Here is a 12,549-nt window from a genome sequence, read left to right as displayed (position 1 = left end):
CAGCGTCACACGACCGCACACAATTGTCATTTAAAGCGACAGTACTTTATCGCAAAAAAATGGCCTGGTCATTGAGCAGCCAAATCTTCTGGAGCTGAAGTGGTTAAAGAGGCACGTGTTGTAAAAGGGGCACTATAATCTGAAGTAGAGCTGCACGATTCTGGCCAAAAAGGAGAATCACAATTTTTTTTTTGCTTACAATAAAGATCACAGTTCTCAGGGCCTGAAATATTTCACATTATACAAAAAAATTGGGCTAACTTTACAGGTTAGTTCTTTCATTCATTAAAGTGTATTTTTTTTAGAAAAAAATAAAAAATGCATCTGAAAGACTGCTGTGCAAATACATTGTGACAAACTATTGCAAACTATTTTTTTTTACTTGAAACCAACAAATGTCAGAAAAAGGTTTAGTGTTTAAGTGGTTAAACTTTCCTAATTTACAAACTGAAGTGTATTCCTTTGATCTAAAGATCAAATCATGACAATGTTCAGACTTTGTTTCACTGCTAAAGAATGTTGTGATACTTGGCAGACTGCCCAGGCTTTTTTTCCCCCCTCTCTTTTGACAGTCAGCAGAGCAGATTCTTTGCATAGAAAGAAATGGGGGGAAAAAAAATAAAAAATAAATTGTGATAGCGGTTCGATTAATTTTGCAGCTCTAATGTGAGAGACACTACATTGGAGTGCCCCTTTATGTTGCAAAGGAGAGCTGAGGCCACTGGAAACTGCTTTAGAAGGGAAACTGATGTTAAGGGGGGAGTTCTGATGTGAAGGGGGGATGGTGATGACATGGACAAAATATACCGTATATACTCAAGTATAAGCCGAGATTTTCAGCCCCTTTTTTTTAGGTTGAAAGTGCCCCCCTTGGCTTATACTCGAGTCACGCAGATCAGGTAGGCAGACGGCGACCATTCCACTATTCAAAAGCCGCGCCTCCCTGTCTGTGATAGGCGGAACACTCAATTTCCCAGCAGTCAGTGTTCCGCCTATCACGGACATCCGCTCATTCTCATACTACAGACGAGGATGAGAGGATGTCCATGATAGACGGAACACTGACTGCTGGGAAATTGAGTGTTCCGCCTATCACAGACAGAGAGGCGCGGCTTTTGAACAGTGGAATGGCCGCCGTGTGTCAGACGAGGAGGAGAGGTACGGCATGGCACACAGAGGCTGCAGAAGGCAAAGAGACAGGTAGGCTGCGAGGAACACAGGGATGGACAGGACACAGGGGAGGTATGCAGCTGCAGATGGGCATTGTTGACCCTCTTTTCCACTCTTAAGCTGTAACAGTAGCTGCTGCATGTCTCATTCTCGGCTTATACATGAGTCAATAAGTTTTCCCAGTTTTTTTGTGGTAAATTAGGGGCCTCGGCTTATATTCGGATCGACCTATACTCGAGTATATACGGTAGTACTGTGCACAAAGGTTTTACACACGTGTGAGAAAATCCTGCAACGTTAGGATGCAGAAAAAAAAAAAAAAAAAAGCAATAAACATTTTTTTAAAATCAATAAACATTTTATTTTATTTTTTTCTTATATACACACACACACACACACACACACACACACACACACACATATTTAGCTTGTCCACCTTTTGCCTTTAAAAACAGCATCAATTTTCCCAGGTACACTTGCACATAATTAAATAAAACGTTTCATTTTGGACAGTGTAAGGGAGTGCTATAAATCCCAGTCTTTTTTTGCCATCTGTGTCCTATTGGGGAGATTTACCTCGACTTTCTGTCCCATAGCCAAAACATGAATTGAGGGGTAAATCCCTGCAAATGAATGGGATCCCTGGCCCCCCAACAGCTTCCCTGCCAGTGTCATTGAATACAGTGAATATTTTTTTATAGCCACCATTACTAGTAAACAAATTCCAAAAATATATCCCATAGATTGTAGACACTATAATTTTAGAGCAAACCAATTGATATATGTTTGTTTATTGGGATTTTTTTTTTCTGTTTAACCAAAAGTATGTAGCATGAGATATATTTATTATTATAATATATATATATATAAAATTTATTTATTTTTCAAAAATTGACAGTTTTTTCTTGTTTATAGCACAAAAAATAAAAGAAAAAGCACAGAGATGATCAAATACCACCAAAAGAAAGCGGTTTGTGTGTGCGGGGGGGGGGGGGTGGGGGGTAGGCGCACATACATTGTGTACAGCATTGCACAACCACGCAACTATCTTCAGCAAAAAGAACTAGGAATCATGGAAGAGAAGGTATGGCCCCCAAGGAGTCCTGAATTGAACATCATTGCGTCAGTCTGGTATTACACAGAGAGAAATAAGCAACCAAGACAGAAGAATTGTGGTTAGTTCTACTATGTTTGGAAAACCTACCTACGAAGTTCCTTAACCTTCTCAGCCCCGAAAGATTTTACCCCCTTCCTGTCCAGAGCACTTTTCGATTCGGCACTACGTCACTTTAACTAACAATTGTGCAGTTGTGAAACATTGCACCCAAGTAAAATTGACGTCCTTTTTTCCCCACAAATAGAGCTTTTTCATTTGATCACCTCTGCGGGTTTTTATTTTTTGCGCAATAAAAAAAAAAATATATATAATATAATGAATAGATTATTATTTTTTTTTTTTTTGCAATAAGCATATATTGATTGGTTTGCGCAAAAAAGTTCTAGCGTCTACAAAATAGGTTATAGTTTTATGCCATTTTTATCAAAAAAAAATTTTATTAGTAATGGTGGCGATCTGCGATTTTTATTGCGACAGACATTATAAATCGGACACTTGACACCATTTTGGGACCAGTCATTTATACAGCGAACAGTGCTATAAAAATGCACGGATTACTGTACAAATGACGCTGGCAGAGAAGGGGTTAACTACAGAGAGATGAAGGGGTTTAGTGTGTCCTAGGGAGGGATGGGCTACAACTCACATGACAGGGAGCAGAGATTTCTGTCATGACACAAGGCAGAATGAGGAAATGCCTTGTTTTACATAAATATATAGAAAAACGTCAGTAGCTTTTCAGCGAGTTTTTCAACGTTTTTGCCATAGCTTTTTTTTGTGTCATTCCGCTTTAGCGTTTTTTTTTATTTTTTTTAATCAAAGGCTCAAAAACAAAAAAATAAAATAAAGCTGGTGAGCGATGTTTGAGCGTTTAATCAATGGCGTTAGAGTGTTTTTACAGCTGAAAAAAAGTCTCAGAACCCACTATTTTTTTTTTTTTTTTTTCACTGCTCAAAAACGCAACTGCCCAAAATTGCTGATAACAGCCTATATGTGCATGGACACTTAGTGTAACATGGAGATTTTTTTTTTTTATAACCGCTTACCCGTAAAATCCTTTTCTTGGAGTACATCACGGGACACAGAGCCACACAGTATTTACTGTATGGGTTATATAGACACTTTTAGATGACGGACACTGGCACAACCTAGACAGCAAGTTAACTCCCTATATAGCCGCTCCCCTTACCGGGAATACCTCAGTTTTGTAGCAAAGCAATACACGTGTAACCAGAAAGAGGGGCGGGACCTATGTCCCGTGATGGACTCCTAGAAAACTATTTTACAGGTAAGCGGTTATAAAAATCCCATTTTCTTTAGCGTACATCACGGTACACAGAGCCACAGTAATTACTGTATGGGATGTCCCAGAGCAATGCTATCTGAGGGTAGGGAGACAAATAAAAAGTAGGATGCAAACAGACCTGAGGACCTATACTGCTGCTTGCAGCACACTGCACCCAAAGGCGATATCCTCATGCCTTCTTACATCCACCTGATAGAATCTGGTGAATGTATGGATTGAAGACCAAGTTGCAGCCTTGCAGATTTGAGCCATGGAGGCTTGGTGATGCACTGCCCATGAAGCACTAACAGCTCTGGTGGAGTGCGCTTTGATTTAAAAAGGTGGAACTTTCCCCTTCAAACCATAAGCTTGAATAATTACTTGCTGAGTCCACTTAGCATTACGCTGCCTGTCCTTTTCTAGGACCTTCAGGCAACACAAACAAAACATCAATTTTCTGAATCTGAGCAGTCACCTCCAAATATATTTTGACGCTCTCACTACATCCAGAGAATGTAGTGGATTTTCTTCCATAGAACAGGGTTCTGGAAAAAATGAAGGTAGAACAATATCCTGGTTTGGATGAAAACCTGAAACCACCTTAGGCAAAAAGCTAGGATGAGGACGCAATACTACTCTATCCTTGTGAATGATTAAATATGGCTCATTACAAGAGCGAGCCACCAATTCTGATAGCCTTCTTGCCGAAGATATGGCTACCAGAAAAACAAGCTTCCTTGTCAAAAAGGACCAAGGGAATATGTTGCATCAGTGCAAAAGGCTGTTCCTGTAAATTCCGACAGAACTAAATTCAAGTCCCAAGGGTTCAGGGGTCACCTAACCGGTGGATTACACCGCATTACCCCCTGTATAGTTATGGGCCAAAGAATGCGAGGAAGTGGTCATTGAAACAATACCGATAAAGCCGAGACCTGGCCTTTGATAGTACTCAAGGCCAGCTTAATCTCTAACCCCATTTGCAGAAAGGCAAGGATTCTACCTATAACACTTTCTAGGATGCCAACCCCTGGATTCACACCAGGAAATATGTGCCTTCCAGACTCTATAATAAATGACCCTGGAAGTTGGCTTCCTTGCATTAACCAATGTAGATATCACTGAGCCTGAAAGCCCACAATTCTTCAAAATGTGGGTTTCAATAGCCAAACCGTTAAATTTAGCATTTGTAAGGTAGAATGGAACACTGGTCCCTGCAATAGCAGGTCTGGACGTGGTGGTAGAGTCCCATAGGGCCCCTACCGCCATCTTTACAATCTCTGCATACCAAGATCTTCTGGGCCACAAGAACTACAGACTTCCTTTCCTGCTTGATCCTGCAAAGAACTTTGTCAACTTTGTTGTTGAACCTGGACGCAAACAGATCTAAATCCAGGATCCCCCATCTTTGGCATATAGCCAGGAAGATGTCGGGGTGAAGAGACCATTCCTCTGGGAACAACTGCTGGTGACTTAAGTAGTCTGCCTGCCAATTCTCTAGCTCTGGAATGAAGATTGCTGATATGCATGGCACATGCTTTTTTTAGCCCAGGTTAGGATATGGTTTACCTCTCCCTGGGCTGCATGACTTCTGGTGCCCCCTTGGTGATCGATATACCACTACTGTAGCATTGTCAGATCGAATCCTGACAGGACAATTCCGCTGCCCGAATCTCTAGAATGTTGATGGGCAAGGGCCTTTGCCCATCAATGGTTCTGGACCATTTCCCTTGGACAGTCGCCTTTTTGAGGACTGCTCCCCAACCCAAAAGGCTGACATCTGGTTACTAACTTCCAGGTAACTGGTAAGAAGGATTTCCCCTTCTGCAGATTCTCAGGTATCCTCCACCAACTGAGGCTCTGGCGCACTTTTGGCAACAGACGCATCGGAAAATCTAGCGCTTGGACCTTCTTGCTCTAGGCAGAATGAAACTGAGCACAGGGAACCGCTTCGAAATGAAGCCACCATCTTTCCCAACAACCTCATACAAAGGCGAATAAGAATGACCCTTCTTTGCCCTGACCACCTGAACCAGCTCCTTTAAGAGGCTGATCTTTGCCTAGGGTAAAAACACCCTCTTCTGTTACAACTTGAGTCCTTAATCTGGCCAGAAGTTTTGTAAACACCTGAGGTGCAAGGCTGCAAACTGAAAATTACATTTTTCTGCTTCAAAACGCGATATTTCTGATAAGCAGGGAAAATAGGCACATGCAGGTATGCATCCTTGATGTCGATTGAAGCCGGAAGTTCTCCTCGTAGTATGGAGACTACTGATCAGATTGATTCCATGCGAAAAGAGCGGATTTTCAGGAACCGGTTTAGATCTTTGAGATCTGGAATGGGTCTGACCTCTCCATTAGGTTTTGGCAACATTTGACCTGAGGAAGCAAGGCGACAGGAATTTTTGGAACTCCAGCTTGTAACCTAGAGCTATTGTGGAGACCACCCACCTGTCTCGAAACTCCTCCTGCCAGACCCTTGAGAACTGCAGCAGTCTTCCCCCACTCGAGCGAGCGGGGGACGCCCCTTCATAAAGCGGCTTTAGTGTTCTGTCTTGTAGGTTTCCTCCCCCAGGACTTCTTTTGTCCCTGGGGTTGACCCTGAGGTTTACCTCTTGAATCTGACAGTGGAGGCTGTTGCGACTGCCTGGAGGCTGATGTCCCTGGCGCTGATGTCCCTGGCACTGGAGAAAGGGCCCGTTTAAACGAGGGTCATTTACTCCTTTTCTTAACTGACAAAAGGGTACTTTTCCCACTTGATATCTTTTGGATACATTTGTCCAAATCATCTACAAACAGCCTTTCACCGCAGAAAGGAAACCCAGCCAGGAGCTTTTTGTATGGCGCTTTGGCTGGCCAACTTTTCAACCATAAGATTCTACGCATATGCACCAACCCAAGCGTGAGGTCTGAAGAATAGAATCTCTGATTGCGTCAATTGTGAAACAAAGCCCCAGGCAGCTCGGCTAAATCCTGGGCCTGCTGCTCAGGGAAAACCTTGAGCACCTGTTTCAAAAGTGGTCTTTCAAGGATTGACATACCCCAATTGCCGCCACTGCAGGTTGAGCTACTGAGCCTGACAAAGAAAAACATTTAACAGGCATTCCAATTTTTTATCGGTTGGATCCCTAAGGATTTGAGTATTGTCAACCGGACAAGTCAAATTTTTATTCACAGAGGATACAGCAGCGTCAATTTCTGGTATATCCCACATCTTTGTACATTTTTCCTCCATAGGATAAAGAGTTGAAAACTTTTTAGGAGGGAAAAAAATGCTTATCTGGTGATCCCGCTCAGAATACAGAAGCTTTTCTAGCAACGAATGGACAGGAAAGGCACACAAAGCTTGAGAAGGCTTTAGTGAACCCAAACAAGAAGTGGGCTTTTCAAACCGACTCAGTTAAGGGTAGTTTAAATGTGGAGCAGACCAATTCAGTAAGATTGCACCAGCAATTTCTCAGCCTGTAAAGCTGAAGAAGGTCCTTCCCCACTTGATCCCTTGGAAGAAGAGTCATCAGTCTCTTCATGGTCCTGAGGGCGATTCATCTTCCCCCTCCCACTGTTCCTCTGTTTGAGGGTCCTGGGTGGTATAAGGGGACCTAATGCGTTTTAAGCTGATAATCTTTCCTCCAATACAATCATGGCTGAAGAGAAAACCTCATAAGTAATATATACAGGGGCTGAAATGCCAGAAGCAGTTGCAACCCGACAACCTCAATGGCTCACTCTGACCAGCCTCCCTAGAACTTTCGGGGGGGGGGGGGGATGGTTTTGCAGAGAGTGTCCTCAGAACCTGAGGGTGATCACTTTGAGCCCTTGTTCTTTGGGGTATTTGTACCTTCCCTTCCGCCGATAGTGCGAAGCACAAATGCAGAGGTACTACCAAAAATGCACCCACTGCTGAGCAAATAGTTCAGCAACTATCGCTGCCATTAAAGCTCAGCCTGATGCTACGTAAATGTGCCCTGGGAATGCCTGTGGCACCAACACTCATATGCCCCCGTCTGCTCAGTGTCCCTCCGTCAGCTGACTGCACCTGCACTTATAGAATACACCTGCATTGTAAACGTTGAGACACATCAATGCCGCATTAAGCCCCCCCTCTCGACTTAGCACCGCGCCGTCACCCCCCCCTTTTCAAAAAAAGGATTGCTTTCCCATGCGCCCCAGGCTCCGATCTGGATCAGCATATGGGGGGGCTGGAGGAAAGCTGCTGGAGGAGAAGCGACACGCTATGGCAGTGGCGACACGGCATACCGCCAACTGGTCCGTGCTCCCTCTGCCTTCTGGAGAGGGAGAAATACTTCTGTCCAGGTGGGGGATTTCTAAAAGAAAAGCCCCCCTTTCAACATCTTACCTGAGGCTTAAGACTGAAGGAAGCATGCAGCTTGTACTGACACAGAGCGAGATCTGACAAGCATGTAACAGGTACATGCTCTTGACAGACCCTGGTGGCGACTTTAGGAATGATAACATTTACTTAAAGGAGAAAACCCATAAGAATTAGAAAATTCCTTAGGAATCGTCACTTAACTTATCCAGCTGCAGGATTCTGTGGTAACCAGACAGACCCAATATTCACCACTCACGGTGGACTCCGTTAAACCTTCAAGGACCGGGGCCCCTTTTTAAAATCGGGGGTTCCACACCCTTGGACCCGTAAAGCGACCCGCCAGGAAATATGACTGGGAAAAAAAAAAAAAGACGAAGCACTGGATCCCGGGGTCCAGCTCTCTAAAAAGAGAAGCCTTACAGACAAAAACCTTGTTTCTTCTAACACAAGGCCCGGGTACCATTCAATTCGGCCTGAAATAACTTTGAATGGATCCAGTTGCATGGCATTCCCCAGCAAAGGAATATTCCAGTGGAGCACAACCTAGAATCTCTTTACTCTTGACCAACACCTAAGACACTGGCGAAAAAACCGAGGTACTCCCGGTAAGGGGGTGGGTTGTATAGGGAGTTGAACTTCCTGTCTAGGGCGTGCCAGTGTCCATCACCTAAAGGTGCCTATATAACACATACAGTAATTACTGTGGCTCAGTGTCCCGTGATGTACAATAAAGAAAATGTCTACAGCCAAAAATAGCTGCTGTAAAAACATCCAGTGTGCATGAGGCCTAAAAACTGTGCACATTTGTAACTAGGAGAGCTCCGCGTTAAAGGCAAAGGATGAGCACACCAGATATTGATGTGAGAGATTTTTTTTCTGTTTATGTACTTTATAGGTTGTAATTAAAACAGCATTGGTTTTGAAACCATCCTAACTTTTTCACTAGTGCCTAAATGTTTGCACAGTACTGTATACTGCACAATCTCTACAATATATATGGGATTCTGAAAAACTGATGGATAACTGATTCTCAATGGTCTGTATGTCCCTACATTTACCTTGAGGAAATTGTCAAATTTGCTTTGATCTCCAACGAGGTGAGCAAGATAAGATACAAAGCAGAATCCTTTCTCATAAGGCGTCTCATTGTAGGTGTCATCTGGATTCACTCCTGCACAGCAAATACAGAAAATATTAAACCATATTGCCTTGAACGTATGTGCTATTTTTACTAGCATATTCTTATCAAAGATAACTCATTGCTGGACACAAAGATACAAGTCACCATTTTTAAGACTTCTAAATACAATTTTAAACAAGATCATAAGCACAATGAAAGGAAAATTATTGAGGGATAATTTGGAAATACAAGACCAGCACTGCGCCCCTTTAAACTGGCAAGTTAAAGTCATGCAACACTATAGACTGTTTTAATCTCAGCTGGTTCAGCAAGAAAAGGCCAGGATTCGAACCGTGTGTGTGGGCAAGCTGAATGTACCAAGTTGATCAACTGGGGCACAACCAGCCTGCCAGATTCACTTACGATTATCGCTAGAGGCTTCTCCAGTTGCTTGTAATAATCACCGTCTTCTCCCGGAGGGGGACAGCTCCCCCCCCCCCCCCCGCTGGGAGAAGCGGACAATTGCTCGGCAGGATGGATTCCCCTGTCAGCATTGTCTGTGCTGATGGGGGAATCATTAAAATTTTTCCTGCAACCCATGCATAGTCTATGGCCTACCTAACTGATGCTGGGGGGAACTGACCGTCACCGACGTTAATACAGTGATACCGATAAGGATAGTACTGCATCACTGTCACAGTACTAATGACACTGGCTGGGAAGGGGTTAACATCTGGGCTGAGGGTTACATGTGTGCCTAACTATGTGTAAAGTATGCTGCTTTTACTAACAGATCTCTTATTTTCTCATATCAGCTTTGCAGGGATGAGACACAGATCATTCCCTCTTTACAGAGCTCTGTGTTGAATGTCAACACAGAGCTCTAGGCTGCGATTGTACACAGCCGATCAGCAGGTCCCAATTGTGAATCATTGACTGGGACTTGCCGACAGGCTCCCACTGTGTATAATTGTGCACAATAAAAACCCGGAAGCAGGCAGCAGCAATTGGTTAAAGCTCCATGACAACCACCTGCGTGTTCACCGTGTGTAGACTGACAAACTGTATGTATGGGCACAAAAAAAATAAAAAAATAAATAAAAACACCTGCCAGAAAACCAGCCAGCTGGTAACTTCCTGTACTCCCTACCTTCGACGTACTAAAACCCTAATCAGCATTATGAGCCCAGTAAGCGAGCGTTGTCACTTTAGGATAAAATGTTTTACTTTTAGGCCCCTTTCACCCTGCCGGACCGTTCAGGTCCGCCTGTCAGTTTTGACGGCGGACCTGAACGGGCGCTCCATGCTGGTCTATGGAGCGACGGATATCAGTGGTGACATCCGACCCGGTCCGATCCGCCAAAAGCAGACGGATGGCCCTATGTTCGGATCCGTTGCTGGCGGATCGGGTGAGATCTGATGAAAAAACAGACATGCTCTCAGTTTTCATCCGATCTCTTCATAGAAACCAGCGGCACTCGACTAGCCCCTCCCCGCTGAGTGAGCAAAGAGGGACCTGTCATCCGCTGGCTCAATGGAGAGATGTCCCGCTGAGCCGGCGGACAGAGGCAGACTCCATGGAAGCAGGCCTTAGTTTCACCAGGAAAAAAAAAAAAAAAACACACACTATAGCTCAATATAGAAATAAGACAAACAAAAATTTCAATTCAAGAATCAGTTTTACTTCTTACTCAATTTGAAATTAATACTTACGAAAAAAAACTAAATATGAAAGCCAGAATCCCACAAAAAAAAAAAAAAAAAAACAGACGAAAAAGGGCTACTAGTATAAACTGCAACACTAGAAAAGTAAAGGCTTTCACCCACCAGGTTCAATCTTAACTCTGAGCTTGTTTAAGGGATGGGATTCTCCTGATGCATCCATGTGCTGACGAAGAAGAGCCCTTCCTGTGGCTGCTTCCAGACAACTGTATGCATGACCTGTGAATAGGATTAAAATCGTTATCAGTTGCTAAAGGGAACAAATGTTTAAGGACTTTATTTTTGTATATGTGCAAGATACATTGTATACTAGATAGAAAAAGTAGTATGAAGTATGAGTAGTAGAATTCCTGGAAGAGATACATTGACACCAACACATAAGGTTTTACCATAGATTTCAGTGGTAATCCTCCTCTGGGCATACATAGTAAAACCCTCATTCAGCCAGAAGTCTCCCCAGTTAGCATTGGTCACCAAGTTACCAAACCAGCTGTGGGATATTTCATGGATAATAACATCAGCCAAAGAGCGATCGCCAGCCAGCAGACATGGGGTGACAAATGTGATACAGGGGTTCTCCATACCACCAAATGGAAACGATGGAGGCATGAACAAGACATCATACCTGAAAAGTCAGATACCCATAAAGTTAGTCATTACAGTTTACAATAAATACTGAAAACTTTATAACATACAGGTTTGAATAAGAGACCATATACAGTTGTGCTCAAAATGTTTGCACCCCCTGGCAGGAATTTTTATTTTTTCCCCAAAAGACTGATGATGTAATTATATAAAAAAAAAAAAAAAAGAAAAAAAATGACTTATTTAAAAAGGACAGTGATCTTATGAAGGCATGTATTATCACAGTTTTTGGATCCTTTTTAAAACAGAACAGAAATCACCCAAATGGCCTTAACCAGACATTTAATTTCCTAGTAATGTTTGGCCTTGGTAATGACATACAAGGTAAAAACACAGGTTAAAATAACAATTAAAAAGGTTAATTTCCCACACCTGGGAAAAAATAAAATAAAAAATGCAGTTACAATATACCCGACAACTTGACATGCCTCACTGGACTTTTTTTGTATCAGGCCGCTATTCACAGAATTACATGTATTTATTTCCAAAAAAAATGGTCTGATTGGACAAGGTAGAGAGGCAGGGTGGTAATGACCAGCTTTTTTTTTTTAGTTAGCAATCAATAAAAAATAAAAATAAAAAAAGGAAGTAATGCAACCAGATTGACAACCACCAAAGGAAACCTGTGCTTGGGGAAATACATAGGCTTCCATTGCTAACACGACTTCAGTACTTGAGTCACTGACCCACTGGCCTGCATTCACACTTGGATACCTGTCCCTTATCCACAGCTAATCGCTCTGTGTGTGGCAACATGCTGTCAGCTAGCAGATTCTTCCCACAGGAATCTGCAACAAAACTAGCCATGTGAAAGGGGCCTAACAGTCAGGCAATAAAGGAACTTTGCAAATATAATCTGCAATTTTTAACCTGGACTTTCAGGGTTGTATCACAGGCCCAGGTCAGTATAGACATTTCGATTTACATTGTTTGGAAGCAGTCAGCACTAAAATGCAGAAAAGGAGGAGTAAGAACATGGATGGACTTTGATCCACATACCTTTTGGATTCAATGTCTTCACTGTAAGGCCTCCTTCACATGCAGACACCAGATTCCAGCGGTAAGAATCAGCGGATTCTTGTGGCTGGAATGGTCGAGGCTTCCAAACAGCAGCAGCCAGTCAGCCTGTTTAAACTAATGACAGGCTGCCAGCGGCCACC

General features: G+C 43.0%; 1 protein-coding gene across 1 annotated transcript in view; it reads right to left on the bottom strand.

Annotated features, from left to right (window-relative positions):
* RNPEP (arginyl aminopeptidase) overlaps positions 1-12,549 on the bottom strand; it is a 47,054-nt gene that overhangs the window by 14,777 nt on the left and 19,728 nt on the right. The window contains exons 5-7 of the mRNA XM_077481108.1: positions 11,134-11,369; positions 10,850-10,963; positions 8,961-9,073 (exon numbers count right to left, since the gene is read on the bottom strand). Coding sequence (XP_077337234.1) covers positions 8,961-9,073; positions 10,850-10,963; positions 11,134-11,369 — 463 coding nt within the window. The remainder of the gene's footprint in view (positions 1-8,960; positions 9,074-10,849; positions 10,964-11,133; positions 11,370-12,549) is intronic.

Source organism: Lithobates pipiens, unplaced genomic scaffold (genome assembly GCF_037356315.1).
Source record: "Lithobates pipiens isolate NorthernLeopardFrog02 unplaced genomic scaffold, aLitPip1_a1.2 Scaffold_16, whole genome shotgun sequence".
In the NCBI taxonomy this organism is placed as follows: Eukaryota; Metazoa; Chordata; class Amphibia; order Anura; family Ranidae; genus Lithobates; species Lithobates pipiens.
This window is presented reverse-complemented; position numbering and strand designations above follow the sequence as displayed.